Source organism: Bubalus kerabau, chromosome 1 (genome assembly GCF_029407905.1).
Source record: "Bubalus kerabau isolate K-KA32 ecotype Philippines breed swamp buffalo chromosome 1, PCC_UOA_SB_1v2, whole genome shotgun sequence".
Lineage (NCBI taxonomy): Eukaryota > Metazoa > Chordata > Mammalia > Artiodactyla > Bovidae > Bubalus > Bubalus kerabau.
The window spans coordinates 224,436,563-224,460,765 of record NC_073624.1 but is presented as its reverse complement, the minus strand read 5'-3'; the positions used below and the strand labels follow the sequence as shown (position 1 = coordinate 224,460,765).

The 24,203-nt window shown below is 40.2% G+C and overlaps 1 protein-coding gene across 4 annotated transcripts in view; it reads right to left on the bottom strand.

Annotated features, from left to right (window-relative positions):
• Nucleotides 1–1,037: 1,037 nt before the first annotated feature.
• Nucleotides 1,038–24,203, bottom strand: part of KCTD16 (potassium channel tetramerization domain containing 16) — a 311,458-nt gene continuing 288,292 nt past the window's right edge. For all 4 annotated transcript variants that reach the window (XM_055556753.1, XM_055556749.1, XM_055556756.1 and 1 more), the window contains one exon: nucleotides 1,038–1,492. In XM_055556753.1, the coding sequence (XP_055412728.1) occupies nucleotides 1,038–1,492 (455 nt within the window). The remainder of the gene's footprint in view (nucleotides 1,493–24,203) is intronic.

The window sequence follows — 24,203 nt, the reverse complement described above, 5'->3', positions numbered from 1 at the left end:
AGGGATGCAGAGAACTTAAAGTGGAGTACGTGGAAAGGTCACACCGTTAAAACACGGGCAGAAACATCGAGAGGAGGAAGGTAATTCAGCTCAGGGTAGAGAAGGCTGAATTGGGGTCATTTTGCAGTAATTTTTGTGGATACGGATGTTTGGGTTTTTTAAAATACAAAGAATGTGTGACTAGCTCTTCTCACCTTCTCCTAGTGCTGAGAAAGAGCAGTGCAGTAAAAGGGAGCCTGAGGGTGTTCATTTCCAAATAAGGAAGACAATTTGCTGATGATGGGGGTTATTAGATGTAAGGAAATGTTGCCAAGAGAGGCTCAGAAATCTTCCCAGAAGGGTTTTAAGAAAAGAGCCGAGGCTCCTGTGGCTGAAGGACTCTAAGAGAGCTCTGGTGGGGGCAGGAGCAACCCCTCAGGAGGCCCAGGCCCTGGGCTCATGTGCTCTGTGTGTGTATATATACTTGGTTGTGCTTCTGTTGCACAAATACTCATGCATACGGAGTCAATATAAACTGGCACATAATCAATTTGAGTGAAAAGTCATAAAATCTGCCACTTTCCCCCCATTACCCCATAAACAAAAGGAAAAAGGAAATTTTTTAAATCCAAACCTATAGCATTGGGAGATCGCTACCATAATTCTCATTCAAAGGAGGGAGGTAGAAGAGGAGAGGAAAAACCCAGTTTGGGATAAATGATTCCCAAGGCTTCTCAGCTATTCTTATGTAGCTGGCTGTCATTTATAGATAAGATACTCAGCACATGGGACCAAGTTAACAAACAAACAAAGAACCAAAAAAAGAGAAAGAAAATTTCTTATACTTCCACATCTGGAAAGAAATCTACCCTGTGGATTGACATGTTAAGGTGAACTAGGTAAATAGGCAGTAGTAGATCAATGGGCTATTGTGTTCTAACAAATGTGTATTGTTAGTTGTTATTTTCTCTTTTCAAATATGGATTTCTTTCAGGAGGTTTATTTCAAAACAGTGACACGCTCTGTTTCTTCTCCCACCCCCACCCCCTCACCCGCCCCTATAGATGATACTTCCGTAAAAGTTCAGATTGCCAAGGGTGTTTTCTCTCTGGGAACCTATCTGGAATTTTGATCTTTAGGAAATCCTGGATACATTTCTCCAGCTCTTCCTCAATTGACAGCTTTTCCTTAACTGCTTTTTTTTTGCTACTCATGTTCGACTCCCTGGAGCCGGAAGTCAGAGTCCGAAGCAGGTCACTTTTCCGTCGCATCTCTGACTGCTGGATCAACTGGACGGGCCCCTTCTTGATGGGACGGTCCAGAGTCTGGATGTTGGTCTGGCGTGTCACGGGCCCACAGATGACTGTCTCCTGGGGAGAGCTGGCCTCAGACTGGCTGTCGCAGCTGGAGGTGGAGAGGTCGTTGCAGGAGGTGCCACTCTCTCCTTCTTTGTCACCCTTGCCGTTCTTGCAGCAGCAATCACAGTGCGAAGATGACCACCTGGAAGGCTCACCTGCAAAGAAGCACAGGACCCAAGGAGTGAATGCCAGGCAGCTCAGCTTGGAGTAGCAGCACTGCATATCAACACACACACAAGCATCCACAACCATGTCTTTAGAAGAAACAGGATGGCACACAGGATGGGTTGCAACAGGAGTACCCAGCAGCCAAGTTCACTGAGGGAAGGAAGTTAATAAGGGTGAGCTGCATAAGAGGAAATACATTCTAATGCATCAGTCCATGGAGTCGATAGTTATTCAGCTACACGGTGTCATCACTAACTTTGTTACCTTGGCAGACCATTTAATTCTCAAAGCTTCAGTTTCCTCATCTGTGAGAGGAAGATAATAACTTGCCTACTTTCAAGAGTTGAGGGTGGAATTAGATAAGGCAAGTGAAATTCTCCAGGAGATAGTGAAGGACAGGAAAGCCTGGCATGCAGCAGTTCATGGGGTTGCAAAGAGCTGGACGTGATTGAGCGACTGAACAACAAACAACAAAAATGAAATTCTTAATGCAATGTGTGGCACAAAGTAAGCACTCAATAAATGCTAAGTGACTTTACTGTGGCTGATGTTAAGCCCTAATCCTATGCCCCATGTTATTGCAGTCAGGTAAACAGGGAAATTCTAGAAGAGTGGAATGGTAGCTACCAGTCAGGGAGGGCTTACTTTGTACAAACCCACATGTAAGTTCTTCGCACCCATTAACATACTAGACCCTCATGACAATTCTAAGACATCAGTATCTCCATCCCCAGTTTCCATATAAAGAAACTAAAGACTTTAGAAACTTGCTGTAGGACTTCCCCAGTGGTCCAGTGGTTAAGTATCTGCCTGCCAATGCAAGGGACACAGGTTCAGTCCCTACTCCAAGAAGATTCCACATGTGGTGGGGTAGCTAAGCCATGTGTCACAACTGAAGCCCATGCACCCTACAGCCTGTGCTCTGCAACCAGAGGAGCCACTGCAGTGAGAAACCCACAAACCGTAACTAGAGAGTAGCCCCTGCTCTTGGCAACTAGAAGAAGCCCTTGCACAGCAGCAAGGACCTAGCTGCAGCTCCCCAAAAAGGAATTGCCATAGTTTGTACAAAGCTGTACAATTTGTAAATGGCAGAGCTGGGATTTGAAAACAGGCCTCCCAAATACTATAACTAATCTGTCTGTAAAATTCATGCTTCTCTTTCAAAACAATTTTCAAAGTATCACTTCTCTCTGAAGTCTTTGTTCACCTATCCTCAGAAATAGTTGCCAATTTTTCCTCTGAGTTATTATCTTCCCTTGTAAGTGCCTCTATTATTATACATATCACATTTTGTTACAGTTCTTTTCCATCTTAGGCATCTCAGCTATTATACCATGAGCACCCTGAGGTAGATGCAATGAAGAGTTCATTGTTGTCATCCCAGAAAAGGCTCAAGTAAGAGTGTAGAAATTCAATAATTCAATAATTACTATTATCCTAAGCTATGGTTTTTCCAGTGGTCATGTATGGATGTGAGAGTTGGACTGTGAAGAATGCTGAGCACTGAAGAATTGATGCTTTTGAACTGTGGTGTTGGAGAAGACTCTTGAGAGTCCCTTGGACTGCAAGGAGATCCAACCAGCCCATTCTAAAGGAGATCAGCCCTGGATGTTCTTTGGAAGGAATGATGCTAAAGCTGAAACTCCAGTACTTTGGCCACCTCATGCGAAGAATTGACTCATTGGAAAAGACTCTGATGCTGGGAGGGACTGAGGGCAGGAGGAGAAGGGGACGCCAGAGGATGAGATGGCTGGATGGCATCACTGACTCGATGGACGTGAGTTTGAGTGAGCTCTGGGAGATGGTGATGGACAGGGAGGCCTGGTGTGCTGCAATTCATTGGGTTGCAAAGAGTTGGACACGACTGAGCAACTGAACTGAATGGAATAATAATTCTGAAATACCTTGATCCAGCCATATCTGAAACTAGGCCTTTCAATGAGGTTTCATTACATGATCCACTACATTATATTTAAGCCAGTGTGAATTCCTCTCTCCCTGTTTCCCTGAATCTTGATTCACAGGAGTACATTCAGCTATTTGGAGGAGAGCCATTTTTCAGATACTCAGTTGGTGGCTCCCTAAACTAGGAAATCCAGAGTCACTGCGCAAAGCAATTTCCTGAGTATAAGTCACTGCTCCAAGCCTTCCACTCTCTACATAGCCACAGTCTTCTTGGAGTCATAAACCTAATAATGTTTACTGATCAGATGTTATACACTGGGCACTTCATATAGTTTATTGCACTAAGGCCATGAAAAAATTAAAGGGAAATCAATCCCCTTTATGATGTTAATATTAAGGGCAAAGATAATGTGGTACATTTATATGTTTTAAAAGGGATTCAGTTTCGATTTGTACTATAACGTATTCTCATAAATAATGAGTCACATGATAATAATATCCCACTTTGTTATCACTTCTAATGTGGTCAAAGTAGAGGAACCTTAGGATGGAAACTATTAGGAAGATTATATCCTATCATCTCTTACAATGTCTGCCTTCTACATATCTAAACAATTTAAATATTTATAACAAGTTATACATTTTCCTCAGAGATAGTAAAAAAGAAAGTCCCTATAAATCACAATGACAAAAGGATCTCTAATATATATTCGTTCTTCTGCACTGCTTTTCAAATGTGACTGAATATTCATTGTATTTATATACCCATTAAATAAAATGCAACAATCCAATTAGCCAGAAGGAATCACCACAGCAGTAATGTCCTAGTTATCACAGGCTATTACGAATAAATGCCTTCCACACAACAGAGAAACTGTTCAATATGTGCCAGCTGGTGACTGAAAATATCAGCAATAGAAAATGGTTTCTGTCTGCCAGCCCAGATTCTGAGGAGGATTTTTTTTTCTCCTTCAGAAGGTAGAATTTGCCTCTGCCGCTCCAAACCTGTCCATCTCTATGCTAATATGATTCCATGGAGAAATGGCTCCAATGAGTTGGGTCAAGGAAAAGTAATCACCCCATCCCAGGGCTGATCTAGTTTGATCTTTCTTAAGGAAAGTTCAGAAACTGAACAAAGCGGTAAAAGAAGAAAGTTGATGTATGACAAAACCAATACAATATTGTAAAGTAATTAACCTCCTATTAAAATAAATAATTTTATATTAAAAAAAGAAAAGGAATAGGAGAAAGACAGAAAATAGAAGAAAAAGATGTGCTGGAATACACATGCCTATAAATTTAAAACAAGATAACAAAATATTTTGGCCATAAACCCTCCTGAATCAGTAGAAATACAAGCCTGGGGGGACATGCTGGTGGCCCAGTGATTAAGACTTAACCATCTGATGCAGGGGGTGCAGGTTTGATCCCTGGTCGGGGAGTTAAGCTCCCATGTGCCTTGTGGCCAAAAAACTAAAACATAAAACAGAAATACTATTGTAACAAATTCAATAAATATTTTGAAAATGGTCCACATCAACAAAAAAAAACAAAAAAAGAACAGGCCTGTATTTCTCTGTCCAAGAGTTACCTTCCCCTGAAAGTCTTTCTATTCAATGGACTTGGAGGGGAACCTGAGGCTTTTCTGAAAGGCAGTTTAACAACACGAACACCAACATGTGAGTGAGTCCTGTGTGCTCATGTGGAAAACTGCACCCAGCCCTCCACGACCTGTCCAAGCCAAGACCCTGGCACAGATGCATTATTTCTGCCCTGAACTGCTGGGATCATCATGGATTTAAATGTCAGTTGGGATCCACCAGCTTCCAGGCAAAGAGAAGTATTACTTTCCACTAATTCTAGGCACTATCACTATTAAAGGGAAATTAAACAGATTAATTTTAGTGGAGCCCATTACACTTCCACATGTTTCAATATTTTATGAGCACATCTGAATGTTTTACTACTTTGGAAAGGTAATTCATAAGATAGCTTCTGAAGTCTATATATTAGCTTGAAATCAAGGAAGAAGATGGTATTAATACAGTTCAGTTAGAAGTGCAGTCTGAAGGGTCATTATAAAATCTGAAAAATAATCAGATGTGAGAAGAGAACCAATTGTTTCTTTTCTCTTTTGCTTACCCCCTTCCCAAGAATTTAACCACAGCAGACAGAGGATATAAACCAGAACACAGAAAACCCTTTCACCGTTGCCCTTTCACCCTTGCAGTTCCACTGACATAAGCTTACCTGTTTTGGAAAGAGTAAAAGGATCTGTGAAAGGTCAACTCAAGGTAGTCTAGAATCTTCCCCATTATAGTAAATTATGATCTCCTAAATACCTTGGTACTTCAAATTACAACATACTTTTGCTCCCAATTTGCTGAGGTTTCAATACTGGGTGGAATAATTCTCTCCATTTGAGGAGAAAATAGGTTACGATTGATTAGTCAGATATAGGGAGAAAATCATTTTATTCCAGGAAAAGTCTCATTTGTTGATATTAAAACAACAAAATATCTGCAGCCTTTTGGGGGTGTATTGACTAGTTTCTGGTCAAAGAACCTAATAGCTCTTCCTTATCTTTAAATAAACCACTGCTGAATTTGTTGGACATCATTTTTGCTGCCAGGCACATAATAGAGGCTTGATAAATGTTTGATGATTAAATGAATGAGTCAAACACATATGTTGAATTATAACACGTTGATAACACAGTAGATAGATTGCAGGCTCCAGAGTCAGGCTCTGCAATATGTCAGCTTGGATCAATTACTTTACCTCTCTGAGCCTTAGTTTCCTCTTCTGAAAAATAAGGTTAGTAATAGTATCTTCCTTATAAGGGTTTTAGGAAAATTAAATGAGATAATTAAGGTAAAAGCATTTCATGGTTTGTGGCACCCAATCCACACTTTGACCAGTGTACACATTCATTCTGCTAGAAGCCAGAAACTGATCCACATAAACAAAACACATCAGGAGCTTGTTAGATATGATGATTATGTTTCTACTAACACGCTATACAACCAATTCTTCAGTCTGGCTGGAGCATCATGTTGGGAAGAACACTCATGCTATAACCGGACTCTTCAGGAAAGTGTACACTGAGCATTTTGCAGTGTCTGATTTTGTTTGGGAGTGGAGAGTAACCATTAGCACATACTATGAGACCAGGGGATAATTTTGGAAAGAAGTTTCCTTTACAGTGCAGTGCTTAGAATTTCACAAATGGATGGAACTTCCAGGATAAAAATTTACTCTAGGACACATCAAATAAATTTAAACCCAGAGCCCAGAGGCATTTGTAGTTGGGATTAAATGGGAGGGGCAGGAAACTCAATAGCCTCGAGTCCTTAAACACTAAATCTTTCAGCAGTTTACAACTTGGACAAATTGAGGACCAATCAAGAAAATTAAATGAGTGGACTCCGTCCCTCTCCACTATAGCCCTGAGTCCTTACTGACAAAGAAGGAATAAAAGAGGAAAGACTACAGAATCTTTCTCCTCTATGAAAAATTCAAACCGAGCTGAGTGAATCACAACTTAGCAAACTCACAAAGTGCTTATGCATTTTTAAAAGAGGCAGCTCTGCAATCTACCCACACTTCAAATCCTCCACCTGCTAATGGTTGTGAACACAATGCACATCATTTACAGCAACAGCTGGGAAAACTGCTTCTCCCTGTCTTCTCTGTCAATGATGTAGGAGCCTGCCAGTCTGGGAGCTAGGTGGCCAGATTTAATTTATTGAGGCTGCTGAAACACTTTCTCAGTATCCCGGTTGAAAAGTCAATAATGCCCAAACTGATGTTTTTATAATTCTGCTAACCTTGGAAAAGATATTGCACAGTGGAGATTGGGAATAGACAGACTGTGCAAGCACCTGAGAAAAATACATCTTCCATCTTGACAATCCTTATTTCTTGCTTGTGGTTGACCTTTTCTGCACATGGACATTTGGCCTTGGAGGGACCCAGCTGGGGATCCTCATTAAGATGAGGTAAGTCTGGAAAAGAGCAGACAGTGAAACCATCCATGCATCTGTCAGGGCCAATCAGAAAAACAGATGTTCCACCTGTTATCTTAAGAGGGAGAATTTAATATAAGGAAGTGGTTAAACAGACGTTGGAAGGGTCAAAGATAGTGACTGCAAGAGGCAGCTACCACCCTTAGAACCAAGGAGACAAATAAAAGAGATAGGGTCACTAGAACTGAGATGTTGGCAACAGGCATCCCATGCGAGGTAAGACCCAGACATGTGAGGAGGGCACCCTCCCTGCTGCTGGTCATGGTATCTGAAGGGGCTCTGGGATTGAAGAAAAAAAAAAATGGTGAGAACTAGAACCAACTCCTTCTGGGGGAAATACAAGCTGGATTGATTCTGATGAGCAGAAAGCAGGCAAGGAGTCCTTTTTCTCCTGCTGTTTTACAGTCTTCCTCTACATCCCTACGGACAGAACCTAACAGGAAGCCAGCTGAGCCCGTGAAAAGAGTGGTTAGCTGAATCACAACCTCAGCACAGCAGAGAGGGGTGGTTTTGAAGCCCAGAGATAACAGCTAAATAACAGCACACTGACCCCTCCAGGGATTCAACAGAAAAGACACACAGCTCTCGACCTGCTGGCCCATGAATGCAGATGAAGGAGTTAGGGGATGGAAGTGAAGAATCAGCTGCCCTTGTTATGCATTACTAAGGGTTTTGCACGTGCTCATCCATCGCAACTTCTTTTCCTGATATTCACCTGTTAAGCTCTTTTTGACCATCCCTTTCTCAGAGCACCTTACCTATCCATCCTCCAGCCCAATTTAAGCCAGTGCCAACTTCCAGCCTGTTTCATCTCCACCATGATGTGTAACTATGGATGTGTTTTTAGGTTGGATTAATGTCAATTTTCCTGTGTTTTAAAGCCTGGCTTTATCCCCTTCTGAATTCTAATGCACACTCCAGGGCACATACACACTGGGCTTTCAGGGCAGTAGATGCTCAGAAAATAACTGCATGAAAATGAACAGGAGAGGAAATGGATGATGTTGGTTTAGAGTATTTGTGAGAGGCAGTAAACCTTCCACCACACACACAAAAAAACATAGAAAAATATGACACGCAAGATGGAAAAATTTAGTCATTTCACTAGACATTTATACACATGTAACAAAAGCATAAAATGGGCTGATCAAAAGAGATTAATGGCAAAATCCATCCAGAACATATATTTTCTAATTGATCATCACTCATACTTATTTATTAATATCCAAAAAAATCCCTAAAGGCATTAAACAACTTCAGTAAAAACTTTCTTAACTGCTCGACTATGGTCTCTAGTCACATAATTTTCCACTTTGGTGATGCTGAAACACCCGCCTAGCTCAGGTTTTTCACCTGTGAGATTTCTCTCTGAATAAAGCAATGCAGTGATGTGTATAAGCTTTAGTCCTGAACTTTAACTTTCTGGCTGACTGCCTTGCTCTTTCACGTGTTCCTTGATGACACACTTATTTCACATTTTTCCAGGTTCTTGTTTTCTTTCCTTTTATTGTATTTCTTCCTCTTAGTCTCAGCATTTTTCAGCTAAGACTCTACTGAATTACTCCTGTCCCCAAAGTCCTTATTTGCCCATTTCCTAGAGAGTTCGGTGGCCCATCTGATCTCTTTTCCCACTGTGTCCTCTTCATCCTGGCTACTTGCTTTTATATTTTTCTTCACCAGTTTTCATAAACTTGAACATTTCCCCTGAATGATAAGTTTCACTACAAATCCTCTCAATCAGTATCTCAGAGTATTTTATCTCTTAGAATGAAACATACATGAAATTATTACAGGATTTGTATGCTCCCCCTTTCTAGTAAAAACATCTATCATTTCCTTTAGGGAACTTCCCTTCCCTATTCCATCCTGAGGGAACTGTCAACCATGCTGCCATGTCTAGCCACAAGGGGAGGACAAATGGACTATCTGTGAAACAGCCATCTCCCAACTGTAGTGGGTGATTCAGGCATGGTCATGTGAGGCGAGCTGAGTGAATCAGAGTCCACACTGGGACTGTTCTGTGGGAACTTACAAGTACTATCCCTTATGATTAGGGATGTGCCAAACTAGGAAGATGTGAGTTCACTGGCCATCTTCCTTACCAGCTGGAGGGGAATTCATGCATGAAGAAGCCAAGCAGACAGGCAAAGCAAAGAAACGGTCAAGAGACAGAGCCCAACATCTAGCAGTATCACACACTGGCCTCATTCCTATAATTTTATAAGCCAAGAAATTCTCTTTTGGCTTAATCTAGTAGAGTTAACTTTGCATTACTTAACAATAAGAATCTTGAACACTTGATCAAACTCATGTAATCACACTCAATATCTGTCTAGTTTACCTTTGTCATCCTCTGAGTCTGTCTATTCAAGGCTATGGTTCTTCCAGTAGTCATGTACTGATGTGAGAGTTGGACTATAAAGAAAGCTGAGAGCCAAAGAATTGATGCTTTTGAACTGTGGTGTTGGAGAAGACTCTTGAGAGTCCCTTGGACTGCAAGGAGATCCAACCAGTCCATCCTAAAGGATATCAGTCCTGAACATTCATTGGAAGGACTGATGCTGAAGCTGAAACTCCAATACTTTGGCCACCTGATGTGAAGAACTGACTCATTGGAAAAGTCCCTGATGCTGGGAAAGATTGAAGGTGGGAGAAGGGGACGACAGAGGATGAGATGGTTGGATGGCATCACCGACGCAATGGACACGAGTTTGAGTAGGCTCCAGGAGTTGGTGATGGACAGGGAAGCCTGGTGTGCTGCAGTCCATGGGGTCACAAAGAGTCGGACATGACCAAGTGATTGAACTGACTGAGCACTTGTACCTTTCTAGCACTAATATTACTCTATGGTGCAAGTACAGCTACTTTCTAAGCTACCTGTTTCTTCTCTAGACTCACAGCCCTTTTGCTACACTAGTCCCAACAAATTTGACTAACACTGTCAAGAAACATACTAAGACAATGCTGCCTCCTGTTGTACATAATTATTCCCAAAGTGAATGACAATATCTGTCCATCCAAAACCAGAAACTTAACATAATAATAGACATCATTTACTGAGGACCCCCATGAGCCTAGCATTGTGCTTAGCACTTCACATAATCTAATCTTCACAATAACTCTACTAGGTGGATGTGATTCTCTTTTCTTTTTATGGAAGCGGAAACTACAGCTCAAGGTGGTTAATTATCCCATCCAAAGTTAGAGTTTACAAGTGGCAGATTAAGAATTCAAATACAGATCTTGTTTAGTACAAAGTCTCTGCTCTTTTTGGTGGATACATTATTCAATATCTACTAAAGATATTTGAAAATACCAACAGACACAAAAGATTAAAGTGTGGACTTTAAGACATAATAATCCCAGTGACTCCAACTCTTCAGTAACTTTAAAAAGTAATCAACTGACTAAACAACTTGAAAGTCCAGGTTTTTGTAGGTTTTTTATCATTTTATCTATATAAGAAATCTCAGCTCCCTTTCTCAAGTTCACTGGAGAAAACTGAAAATAACTAAATAAAGGATGAAGAAGAGTTCTGGTCCCTTTCTGATATGTGGGGTATGTCACCCCCCCTCCATAAGTCTTCTATTCTACCCTGTTGCCCTGGTAGCAGTCAACAGTGTTTGAAGTATGCATTTAATTAGCACAGGAAAAAAACCCTTTGCCAGTTAAATATTTCATATTTACTGCTGCTGCTGCTGCTGCTAAGTCGCTTCAGTCGTAGCCGACTCTGTGCGACCCCATAGACGGCAGCCCACCAGGCTCCCCCGTCCCTGGGATTCTCCAGGCAAGAACACTGGAGTGGGGTGCCATTTCCTTCTCCAATGCATGAAAGTGAAAAGTGAAAGTGAAGTCATTTAGTCGTGTCCGACTCCTAGCGACCCCATGGACTGCAGCCATCCAGGCTCCTCCATCCATGGGATTTTCCAGGCAAGAGTGCTGGAGTGGGTTGCCATTGCCTTCTCCAATGCATGAAAGTGAAAAGTGAAAGTGAAGTCGCTCAGTCGTGTCCGACTCTTAGCGACCCCATGGACTGCAGCCCACCAGGCTCTGCCATCCCTGGGATTGGGGTGCCATTGCCTTCATATTTACTAATACTGCTTAATATATTTTCAACAACCAACCAATGTATAATACTTCCTCAAAGTGTGGAAATCAAAACACAACAATCTATGGCTTATTGGTAAATGCAGTTATAAATTTCTGTTGATTCTCCTGGTAAAAGAAAAAATAGCCAAATTTACCCAGAGCAGTTTTTCAAGAGCCAGAGTGTCCTGGGAATTTTTCGAGAATCACTGATAAAATAAAAGAACTGTCTTAGAACAGGGGTCACCAGCCTCCAGGATCTAATGCCTGATGATCTGAGGTGGAGCTGATGTAATAATAATAGAAACAGTGTGCAATAACTGTAATGCTCTTGAATTATCCCCAAACCATTACTCCCTCACCCCTGGTCCATGGAAAAATTGTCTTCCATGAAATTGATCCCTGGTGCCAAAAAGGTTGGGGACTGCTGTCTTAGAACATTTATAAGTCATAAACTGCTTTGAAGTTGGAGTTAACCAGAAAACTTTGGATGGTGAGAAATACAACCATGAAAAGGTCAATTAGGATGTGGTTCAAAACTCACTATGGACAGGCCTGGACAGACTCATAGAGCACAAGACCTAGAAGGGACCTGCTTAGAGGCCACTGAGCACCCTTGTTTTACAATGAGGAGAGAGAAAGATGCCTAACTATGGTGTCAGGACCCAGCTCCTGAGCCCTGTTTGGGACCCTGCCAGGGAAACAGCTGGAAGGGTGTGGAGTTAAGGAGGTAAAGTCAGACCCAAGTGGAGAGGTTTTCATTTCTGAACAGTCCATCATCTGGGAAAGAAAAGCTCTCAAGAAGAGCTTCACTGTATTACTGAATACAGTGAAGACTAACACAACAGAGCAGTTTGAAGAAAGCAGATTCCTCTAACATGACCACATGTCTAAGAGAGACAGAGATAGACAGACAGACAGACCTTAAGTGATGATGACACTGACCTCTGCTGGCACCTACCTATGCTGTACACAGGGCTGAGCACTTTACTCGTATCATCTCTTTGAGCCCTCACTACCAGTGAGGAGAGTTAGGGAATCATAATGCCAAATTCCCACCTTCCTGGGGGTAAGAGGAGATGAGTGGGGACCAAACTCCCCAGTTCCAGGGAGGCTGAGATTCATCATACAGGTTTACTCAGAATCAGCATCTAAAAGGTCTGCTTTTAAACTGCATACACCCTTGATGGAAGACTGAGTCTGACACCTCCCTGTGAATTCGTTTATCACAATGCTTGGACCTGACAGAGGAAGCCTGGGAACTCACAATAGTGAGTCACTTCTGGAAAATGACATCAATGAATTGTGAGCTCTGACCACATGTCAGGTGTGGTGCCAAGTGCTTTACAAACATTTGTATTTTATGTTAGCAACACCACCAAGGAAGAGTTTCTCCAACTCGGTACTATGGACGTTTGGGCTGGATAATTCTCTGTTGCAGGCGCTGTGTCTTACACTGTATGATGTGCAGAAGCATCCCTGGCCTCTCCCCACTAGTTATCAGTAGCACCTCTGCTCCTCACTCAACACAACTAAAATCACCTCCAGCTGAGAACCATGGCTCTACGGTAAGTATGGTTCCTATTTGGTTGATGAGGACACTAGATTTCATAACTGTTGACTAATTTGCCCATGAGTCCCAAAGCTAATAAAAGATGAAACCAGATTGATTTTTGGCAGATCTGACTCCAAGGCCAAGGCCTATTCCATCAGTATATCATGGTGCTTCAGTGAAATGATGTATTTTTTGAAAAAGGAGCTTCTTGGGCAGAGATCCAACCATTCCATTCACTCCAAGTTTCAAAAGAAGACCAATGAAAGCAAATGGAGTTGCCCTTTCACTTATTATAACATGAAAAGAGCACCTTATTCTCACCAGGCTATCTTCAGATGATAATGGAAAAGAAAGATTTAGAGTTTAGAGGCTCTGCCTGAACACATATCTCTGCCAATTGGCCACTAATTAATTACTCTTCTTTTAAGTAGGAATTCAAAATGAGACAAAGGTGGCTTTAGCCTGGGATTTTCCCATCTAGCCACAGCCTATGTTCCTATCATGTAATAAAAATAGGCAACATTAAATTGAATGTTTACCACACACCAGGTGCTGTTTTGCACTTTGCCTGCAGAATCTCATTAGAGATTCACAGCATTCCCATGAAGTGAGCTCTACTGTCATTCACATTTTACAGAAAAGTGAACTGAGAAACAGAGAGGCCAAGCAACTAAAATAAAGTCTTTAAGAAAGAGGTGTGATGCAGATTAACACAATCTGATCCCAGAATTTCCATAATGAGGTAGGTAGGAAAGCATAGTGATTTAGAAATGGATTTAGAGTCAAAGAAACAGGAATAGGGCACAATTCTGCTGTTGACTATAAATTTTTTCATCTGAAAATGTTGGAAATACCAATACTGCCCAGATAGGAGGATGAGAATTAAATGATATTTGTCTCCAGCATAATCACAGTGCCTAGAACATATTTAATACCCATTGAAAAAAATTTTTTAAGATAAATACTTTGATACCCAAATTGATAATGTTCGTATCAATCACAGTTGTAACATATTTAAAAGGCAATTTCAATAAAGATACTTTCATAGGTAATCTATGTGTTTTTTTTCCTGCTTTTCTTTCAATAGACAGTCTACCCAAAGCCCATCTCCATATTACTTTACCAATATTTCTATTTTCTATTCTCATGGGCTATCAAGCAAAGTATTGACTTATTTGCATAATTCATAATACTTAGGAAAGCACTGCTGATGAACATATCGATTCATGGAGAGCTTTTCCTCCTCTTTGCTCTGAAGCTAGGATTGTCAGAGGTGACCTGCAGTGATTCTGCTGCTGCTACTGCTGCTAAGTCGTTTCAGTCGTGTCCAATTCTGTGTGACCCCATAGATGGCAGCCCACCAGGCTCCCCCATCCCTGGGATTCTCCAGGCAAAAACACTGGAGTGGGTTTCCATTTCCTTCTCCAATGCATGAAAGTGACAAGTCAAAGTGAAGTCGCTCAGTCATGTCCGACCCTCAGCAACCCCATGGACTGCGGCCTTCTAGGCTCCTCTGTCCATGGGATTTTCCAGGCAGGAGTACTGGAGTGGGGTGCCATTGCCTGCAGTGATTCTAAAGGCAAAAAAAAATTCCTAAAAGAAGAGGTAAACTGTGCACTGTGATGAGAGTTCACTATTACTCCTTTATATATGATTTGCCTGTTTGTTAAATCATTTTCATTACACATAAATACACAACTTCAAAAGGTTTCTCACCCTTCTTTTAGGGAGAAAAATCTTTCATTGTGGAGCCCACCATTACTTTTATGGTTAATTCACTAGATAGTCAAGTGGTTTGACAGATGCATCCAATAAGCAATGAACACAATGGAGTGCTACCAACATAAATTAGCACTAATGATTTCCAGGGTGACTTTATTGTCACCTTGTACATTGTCCCCCTGTTTATTTAATTTTTCTGCAGAGTACATCATGTGAAATGCTGGGCTGAATGAATCACAAGCTGGAATCAGATTGCTGGGAGAAATACCAACAACCTCAGATATGCAGATGATACCACTCTAAAGGCAGAAAGTGAGAGGAACTAAAGAGCCTCTTCATGAAAGTGAGAGATGAGAGTGAAAAAGCTAGCTTGAAAGTCAACATTCAAAACACTAAGATCATGGCACCCAGTCCCATCACTTCATGGCAAATAGAAGGGGGAAAAGTGGAAGCTGTAACATTTTATTTTCTTGGGCACCAAAATCACTGCAGATGGATTAAAAGATGTTTGTTCCTTGGAAGGAAACCATCACAAATCTAGATAGTGTATTAAAAAGTAGTGACATCACTTTGCCAAAAATGGTCTGTATAGTCAGAGCTATGGTTTTTCCAGTAGTCATGTACAGATGTGAGAATTGGACCATATAGAAGGCTGAGCACTGAAGAATTGATGCTTTTGAATTGTGGTGCTGGAGAAAACACTTGAGAGTCCCTTGGACTGCAAGGAAATCAAACCAGTCAATCCTAAAGGAAATCAACCCTGAATATTCTTTAGAAGGACTGATGCGAAAGCTCCAATACTTGGGCCACCTGACGTGAAGAGCTGACTCATTGGAAAAGACCTTGATGCTGGGAAAGATTGACGGCAAAAGGAAAAGAGGGCAGCAGAGAATGAGATGGTTAGACAGCAACACTGACTCAATGGAAATCAATTTGAGCAAACTCTGGGAGACACGGGTCATACAAAACACCCTCTTCCAACAGCAGTGCTATACACTGGTCATAGCAAACACCCTCTTCCAACAACACAAGAGAAGATTCTACACATGCACATCACCAGATGGTCAATACCAAAATCAGACTGCTTATATTCTTTGCAACCAAAGATGGAGAAGTTCTATACAGTCAGCAAAAATAAGACCAGGAGCTGACTGTGGCTCAGATCATGAACTCCTTATTGCCAAATTCAGACTTAAATTGAAGAAAGTAAGGAAAACCACTAGACCACTCAAGTATGACCTAAATCAAATCCCTTACAATTATACAGTGGAAGTGACAGATAGATTCAAGGATTAGATCTGATAGACAGAGTGCCTGAAGAACTAGGGATGGAGGTTTGTGACATTGTACAGGAGGCAGTGATCAAGACCATCCCCAAGAAAAAGAAATTCAAAAAGGCAAAATGGTTGTCTGAGGAGGCCTTACAAAAAACTATGAAAAGAAGAGAAGCTAAAGACAAAGGAGAAAAGGAAAGAAATACTCATTTGAATGCAGAGTTCCAAAAGATAGCAAGGAGAGATAAGAAAGCCTTCCTCAGGGATCAATGCAAAGAAATAGAGGAAAACAATAGAATGGCAAAGACTAGAGATCTCTTCAAGAAAAATAGAGATACATTTCTAATACATTTCTAATGTTCAAGGAAACATTTCATGCAAAGACGAACACAATAAAGGACAGAAATGGTACAGAACTAACAGAAGCAGAAGATATTAAAAAGAGGTGGCAAATACACAGAAGAACAATACAAAAATGATCTTCATGACCCCAATAACTATGATGGTGTGATTACTCACCTCGAGCCAGACATCCTAGAATGTGAAGTCTAGTGTGCCTTTGGAAGCATCACTATGAACAAAGCTAGTGGAGATGATGGAATTCCAGTTGAGCTATTTCTTTCTTTTTTTTTTTTTAAATTTTATTTGAGCTATTTCAAATCCTAAAAGATGATGCTGTGAAGATGCTTCACTCAATATGCCAACAAATTTGGAAAACTCAGCAGTGGCCACAGGACTGTAAAAGGTCAGTTTTCATTCCAATCCCAGAGAAAAGCAATGCCAAAGAATGTTCGGACTACCACACAACTGCAGTCATCTCACACACTAGCAAAGTAATGCTCAAAATTCTCCAAGCAAGGCTTCAACAGTATGTGAACCGTGAACTTCCAAATGTTCAAGCTGGTTTTAGAAAAGGCAGAGGAACCAGAGATCAAATCACCAACATCCACTGGATCATCAAAAAGGCAAGAGAGTTCCAGAAAAACATCTACTTTTGCTTTATTGACTATGCCAAAGCCTTTGGCTGTGTGCATCACAACAAATTGTGGATAATTCTGAAAGAGATGGGAATACCAGACCATCTGACATGCCTTCTATGAAAGCTGTATGCAGGTCAAGAAGCAACAGTTAGAACTGGACATGGAACAACAGACTAGTTTCAAATCAGGAAAGGAGAACGTCAACGCTGTATATTGTCACCCTGCTTATTTAACTTATATGCAGGGTACATCAGGAGAAAGGCTGGGCTGGAATCAAGATTGCTCAGAGAAATATCAATAACCTCAGATACACAGATGACACCACCCTTATGGCGAAAGTAAAAAACTAAAGAGCCTCTTGATGAAAGTGAAAGAGGAGAGTGAAAAAGTTGGCTTAAAACTCAACATTCAGAAAACTAAGATCATGGCATGCGGTTCCATCACTATATGGCAAATAGATAGGGAAACAATAGAAACAGTGAGAGATTTTATCTTTTTAGGCTCCAAAATCACTGCAGATGGTGACTGCAGCCAAGAAATTAAAAGATGCTTGCTTCTTGGAAGAAAAGCTATGACCAACCTAGACAGCATATTAAAAACAGAGACATTACTTTGCCAGCAAAAGTCCATCTAGTCAAAGCTATTTTTTTTCCAGTAGTCATGTATGGATGTGAGAGTTGTACTATAAAGAAAGCTGAGTGCTGAAGAATTGATGCTTTTGAACTGTGGTGTTGGAGAAGACTCTTGAGAGTTCCTTGGACTGCAAGGAGATCCAACCAGTCCATCGTAAAGGAGATCAGTCCTGAATATTCATTGGAAGGACTGATGCTGAAGCTGAAACTCCAATTATTTGGCCACCTGATGGGAAGAACTAACTCACTGGAAAAGACCCTGATGCTGGGAAAGATTGAAGGCAGAAGGAGAAGGAGGCAACGGAGGGTAAGATAGTTGGATGGCATCACTGATGTGATGGACATGAATTGAGTATGCTCCGGGAGTTGGTGATGGACAAGGGAACCTGGCGTGCTGCAGTCCATGTGGTTGCAAGGAGTCAGACGTGACTGAGCGACTGAACTGAAATGAACTGGTAGACAGTGAAGAACAGGGAATCCTAGTATGCTGCAGTCCATGGTGTCGCAAAGAGTAGGACACAACTTAGTGACTGAACAACAATGGCAATGATTTTCAGGTCAAAGGGGATGGAAATTTTTATGATCCCTGTGATAACTAAGGGGAAATTAGATTGAGAGATATTTGAGTTCTACATTGCTAAGTACCTGGTTATTAAATATATTATTCCCTTTGCATTAATAACTATACCCTTAGTAACACACTCTTAAGTGCTAACATTTGGGAAATAGATAGGAAAGAGCTTTTTAAAGAGACAATCAAAAGAGTGATGTAAGATAAAGGTCCAATTTCATTCTTCTACAAGTGGTTATAAAGTTTTCTTAACATTATTTATTGACAAAACTATCCTTTCCTTATTTTTTTTGCTCCCTTGTCAAATGTTGCTGCTGCTAAGTCACTTCAGTCGTGTCCAACTCTGTGTGACCCCATAAATGGCAGCCCACCAGGCTCCCAGGTCCCTGGGATTCTCCAGGCAAGAACACTGGAGTGGGTTGCCATTTCCTTCTCCAATGCATGAAAGTGAAAAGTGAAGGTGAAGTCACTCAGTGGTATCTGACCCTCAGCGACCCCATGGACTGCAGCCTTCCAGGCTCCTCCTTCCATGGGATTTTCCAGGCAAGAGTACTGGAGTGGGGTGCCATAATTGATCATATATGAAGCTTTGTTTTTGGGCTCTTGATTCTGTTCCACTGGTTTCTCTCTACTTTTATGCAAGTGCCATACTATCATACTGTTTTGATTACTATCACTCTTTAATATAATTTGAGTTCAGGGAGTGTGATGAAACTTGTAGTTTCTAGTTTGGTGTTTTTTGGTTTTTTTTTGGCTTTTGCTTTTCTTTTTTTTTCTAATTAGGATTGCTTTGGTTATTCACAGTCTTTTGTGGTTCCATATAAACTTTAAGATTTTTTTCTATTTCTGTAAAAAATTCCATTGGGATTTTGATAGAGGTTACACTAAATAAAAATAGATTAAATTATTACACATAAAATATGAAACCATAAATCTCTTGGAATAAAACATAGGATAAAAGTACCTTGACAATTAGTCTTGGCAATGACTATTTTTGGTGTATAACCAAAAGTACAAGCAACAAAAGCAAAAAACTAATTGAGATTATATAAAACAAAAAAACTTATATGGCAAAACAACCAACCACCAAGATGAAAAGCCAACCTATTGAGTGGGAGAAAATATTTTCAAATCATATATCTAATAAGGCGTTAATATCCAAAAAAATAGAGCTTCCCAGGTAGCACAGTGGTAAGGAATCTGCCTGTCAATGGAGGAGATGAAGGAGATTCAGGTTTGATCCCTGGGTATGAATCCAAAAAATACCAAAAACTCATTTAATTCAATAGGCAAAAACAAACTAAAAACAACCAAACATTTTTAAATGGGCAGAGAAACTGAATATATATTATTTTTCCCCAAAAAGGTATACAAATGGCCAACAAATATACGAAAATATGCCAGGAAAAGAAAGAGACTAAAGGTATAAGGGAGTGGGATGAAGGTGACTAGTTAAATACGGGAATTCTCATGGGCCTGTAGAAATGCCAAACTGATAAATCTTCCTCTCTCTCCACATCAACACTATTTTAAATTCCCCTTTCCCATGTTTCTCTAATTCTATACAATAATTCTGACATACAGGCATCTATATAGTTACATAGAGTGGTGTGGTAAAAAGAAAAAAAAATGACCTTAGCAAAATGAATATAAGGCATCTTCAATTTTTGATATAAATATTTTATTTTACTCTTTGTGCTAATCTAGTATTTCATTACATTGTAAGTTTCTGGAAAGTAAGTTCCATTTGAAAAGTTCCTGGCTGAATATTATGCTTGTTCCATTTTTGACAGAGACTTAAGAAGAGCCATGACTTAGCAGGAGAGAAGAAATTATAAAACCCAGTACTTGTATAACATTTGATAGATTAGAGACACACTTTCATTTACTACACCTCATTTGATCCTCATATTTATTAACTCAGCACTCAATTAATATTTGATTGCACTTTTAGGCAATGGGTACACAGTTGCTTACAGGTATTTTACATTCTAGTAAGGAAGATAAACACTAAACAAGTAGAAGAGAAAATTTCAGGTAGTGATGAGGACTGTGAAGAAAATAAAACAGGATAATATGGTGGGGTGAGTTGGATGAGAGAGTTGTAATTGACAGATATAATGATGAGAAGGCATCTCCAGAGAAGCTGATATTTGAGCAGGGACCTATTGTCCAAAACAAGCTAGCCTATGAGGATCACGTAGAAGTCATTATAAGCAAAAGGAACATCATATGCAAAGGTCCTGAGGTAGGAATAAGATAGAATATGCAGTGAGACAGAAGAAATTGTACGAAGAGAGACAGGGGTCAAATTGTAAAGAACTTCAAAGCCTACAATCATCATTTATGCAGGACAATAAGAAGGATGGTTTTAATGAGGAATTACACAATTCATCTTTGTAACAAGCTTACTCACTCTGCTCTCTAGAGAACAGATTATAGGTGAGTAAGAATGGAGGTAGGGAAGCAGCTGATGGTTTCCACACTGCTCTTAAGGATGACTTATAAGAGTGGAGATGGAGAGAAGGAACTCTATGAGATAGATGCTCTTATTCCCATTTTATAGATGAGGAAAGTGAGGCTCAGGAAAGCAAATGATGTGTCTATGCTGAATATGAGTCAAGAATTTTTGTTTATAAGTCCAGTTCTTCTCTCATTATGCCATTACTTATCAATGGTTAAGACATCTCAATATAAAGATTATGCAAATTTTCAACAATCAATCTGTTTTTGACAGATGTCTCTAGCTTTATCCTGTATATCAGAACATTTATTTGGTTAGTCCTTCTGCTGATCTGCACCTGCTGGGGTTGTTTGATTGACTTCACAAACTAGAAGCCTGGAGTTTAATTTCACCATCAGGAATCATTATATTGTTTGTAAACAATGACAGACTATGATAAATATGCATTCTGGTTAATTACTGCCTTCCCATGTGCCTTCTTCACTTTCTCGTTTCCATCATCCTGTCACATCTTAATACCTGATTGTGCATCCTCTACAACAGAGAGACAGAAAAGAGCTGCAAACACATTGACATGCAAGAAGACAGCCCTGCATCCTGTCGGTTTCTTGGGAACAGAAGCCAAACCTGAAGTTCAAACACTATTGAGAATTAACAGGTTTTCAGTATGTTCAGTTTCTTATCAGCCCATTGGTTTATATATTAGGTTTTTACTAATAGATTTCCATGACATGCCCACCCTTGAAGCTGAGTTAAATAGGAAGCCAAGTTCCAGTAGGGTTTACGACATTCAGCATTTTTTAATCATTCTTTATTTTTTAAAAAATAGCAGGGCCAAAGAATAGTTAGTAAACATTCTAGAATGGGGTTTCTTAAGCTACAGAGTAGCAGCTTCTGCCACAGAATTCTTGGAACAGAGAAAGAAGTCTCCATATGTTTTATTAAATACCAACAATTCACATATGGTACAGTACAGGTGTTGTATAAATCAAGGAACAGTACATGAGACAGGCAGTTTCACAAAGTGGCAATGAGCTTGGGCTGTGATGTCAACAAATCTCAATGTCACTGAACTTCTATTTATTACTTTAGCAAGTTGTTGAACCTTATTTTGCTCACCTGCAAAATGGGGACAATAGCAGTACCCAGCCCCATGGGGTTGTTTGAGAGGTAAATGCAAAGTGCTCTGCTTGGTGCCTGGCCCTGAAATATATCTGTCACTGTTGTCATAAGTTATTATTATTAGTAAAAGACATATTAGTAAAAGTGAAGTCACTCAGTCATGTCCAACTCTTTGTGACCCCATGGACTATAGCCTACCAAGCTCCTCCATCCATGGGATTTTCCAGGCAAGAGTACTGGAGTGGACTGCCATTTAATAATATGTTACAAATAATGCTGTGTGCTTAATTGCTTCAGTCATTTCTGATTTCTTTGCAATCCCATGGACTGTAGCTGGCCACACTCCTCTGTCCATGGGATTTTCCAGGCAAGAATACTGGAGTAGGTTGCCATGTCCTTCTCTAGAAGATCTTCCCAACCCAGGGATTGAACCTACATCTCCTGTGGCTCCTGAATTGGCAGGCAAATTCTTTACCACTGAGCCACAGGGGAAGCCCAATAACACTATATATTATTATTAATTAAAGTAATTAATAATTACTAACATATTATTAGTGATCACTATGGACTATTCTCTTTCTTTTTATTTTATGTAAAGAGAATGAATTGTACGTACAATATGATTTTTACCCCATCAGTGGGGTTGGCCCCACCCTACTCTGCCAAATAGAAGTCTATCTTACTGATCCCTCACATGAGAAGATGGCTGGCCTAGATTTCAAGGTATGGTAAAGACTGAGCTAAGATGCCTTGGTTGCAGAGGCAGGTGATATATTGCACCACTCATGGTATGAGACTCATGTCCCAGCCCTGACATGGTACCAACAAATTATAAGGCTGTGGTCAAATCCTTAAAATCCCTATTTTTTTCTCATTCTTAATTTGATAGTATTATTACCCTAATTATATCTTGCTAGGTTCTATCTGTCAAATAAGAATATTCATGAAAATATTTTGAAAAATAATAATAATTTCACTGCATATGACTCTGAGGTAGAATTTGTATTTTTGGTATTATTCCTATTGTCAGGCTTCAGTTTGGTCTCACTGACCCTGGATTACTCTTCTTTGCAGACAAAAGAAAGTTGATCTGGTATTTGATTCTCTCCTTAATCTGGTCTCCTTCCATGCTATTTATTCATTCCTTACTGTTTGTACATGAGGCTTCTTGCCTCATTGACTTTGCTCAGATTGTCCCTTTTTCCTAAATACCTTTCCTGTCTCCTCTCTGCTTTGAGTGACTCATCAGTGAAGAGTCAGCTTAGCTGTACTTTCTCTGGAAAATCTCCTAATTTCTTCCAAGCCCAACCCAATGCCCCTGGAGGTCAAGTAACTGACCCTTCTCCTGCCCTTTCACCTGGGACACCTCGCTCCTGCACTCATAGTGCTGTGTTGTACTCTGTGAGTGGCTCCCATGGCAGACTCTGGGTCCCTCACCAGGAGGGACCACACTTACTCATCCTGTAACCCGATAGATTACAGAAGAGCAAAGTATTTGTTATATAAGGGCCACTCTACTCCAGTCATTTGAGCCAACAAATAGATGAATCATCTTTCAATCAACCAGGCCATCTGATGGCAGGTTCATTAAGTTACATTTAAACACACATAGTCCAGTGATTACTGCCTTTCCATCACAAGTTTGCACTTCATCTGAGCACAGATTCATTATTTCCTTAACTAACTCACTTGAAGCTTAAACTACTTCCCATCTATGTCTATATGGATATTTTATTTAGAAAATTTCTGCATTTCCCCACCTCTCAGATCTTCAAATACCACTCTGAATAAAAGCAGTCTGTAAAGCATATGGTGTAAAAAATATTGAGGGAAAGACAATTTCAAAGTGTCTATCTTTTCAAATACTCATCTTTACAGTCATTACAAGAGGTTATTTATTTTTCCATTTATGAGGAAAGAAGCGATGTGGTATAGTATGAAAGAAAGTGTTGCCAAAATGAATTCAAAAGCCTAGACCTACCCAACTCTCAACTTATCCATCAAAAATAATTTCACCAGTTAAATGAAGTCACTGAATCATGCATAAAGGAAAATGAAGAGTAACCTGAGACCATGGCAATGTATCTTCCTCAGCTGAATGAGAAATTGGCAAGAGAACTTTGATACTCAAATTGTATTGTTGTAACATGTCCCTAATGAGTCTAGCCTGGGATATACTGTATCTGTGTGTGTGTTGGGGGTGGGGATGGGGGGGTGGGTGTGGGGTGTGTGGCGGGGGCAGAGAGGCAGGGGGAAGGAATGAATAGACAGTACAAAAAGTGATACAGCAAATCAGACAAAAAAAGAAGTATATACTGAGTTGAGAAACAGATTGTATTTTCAGTCATAGTTAATTTTA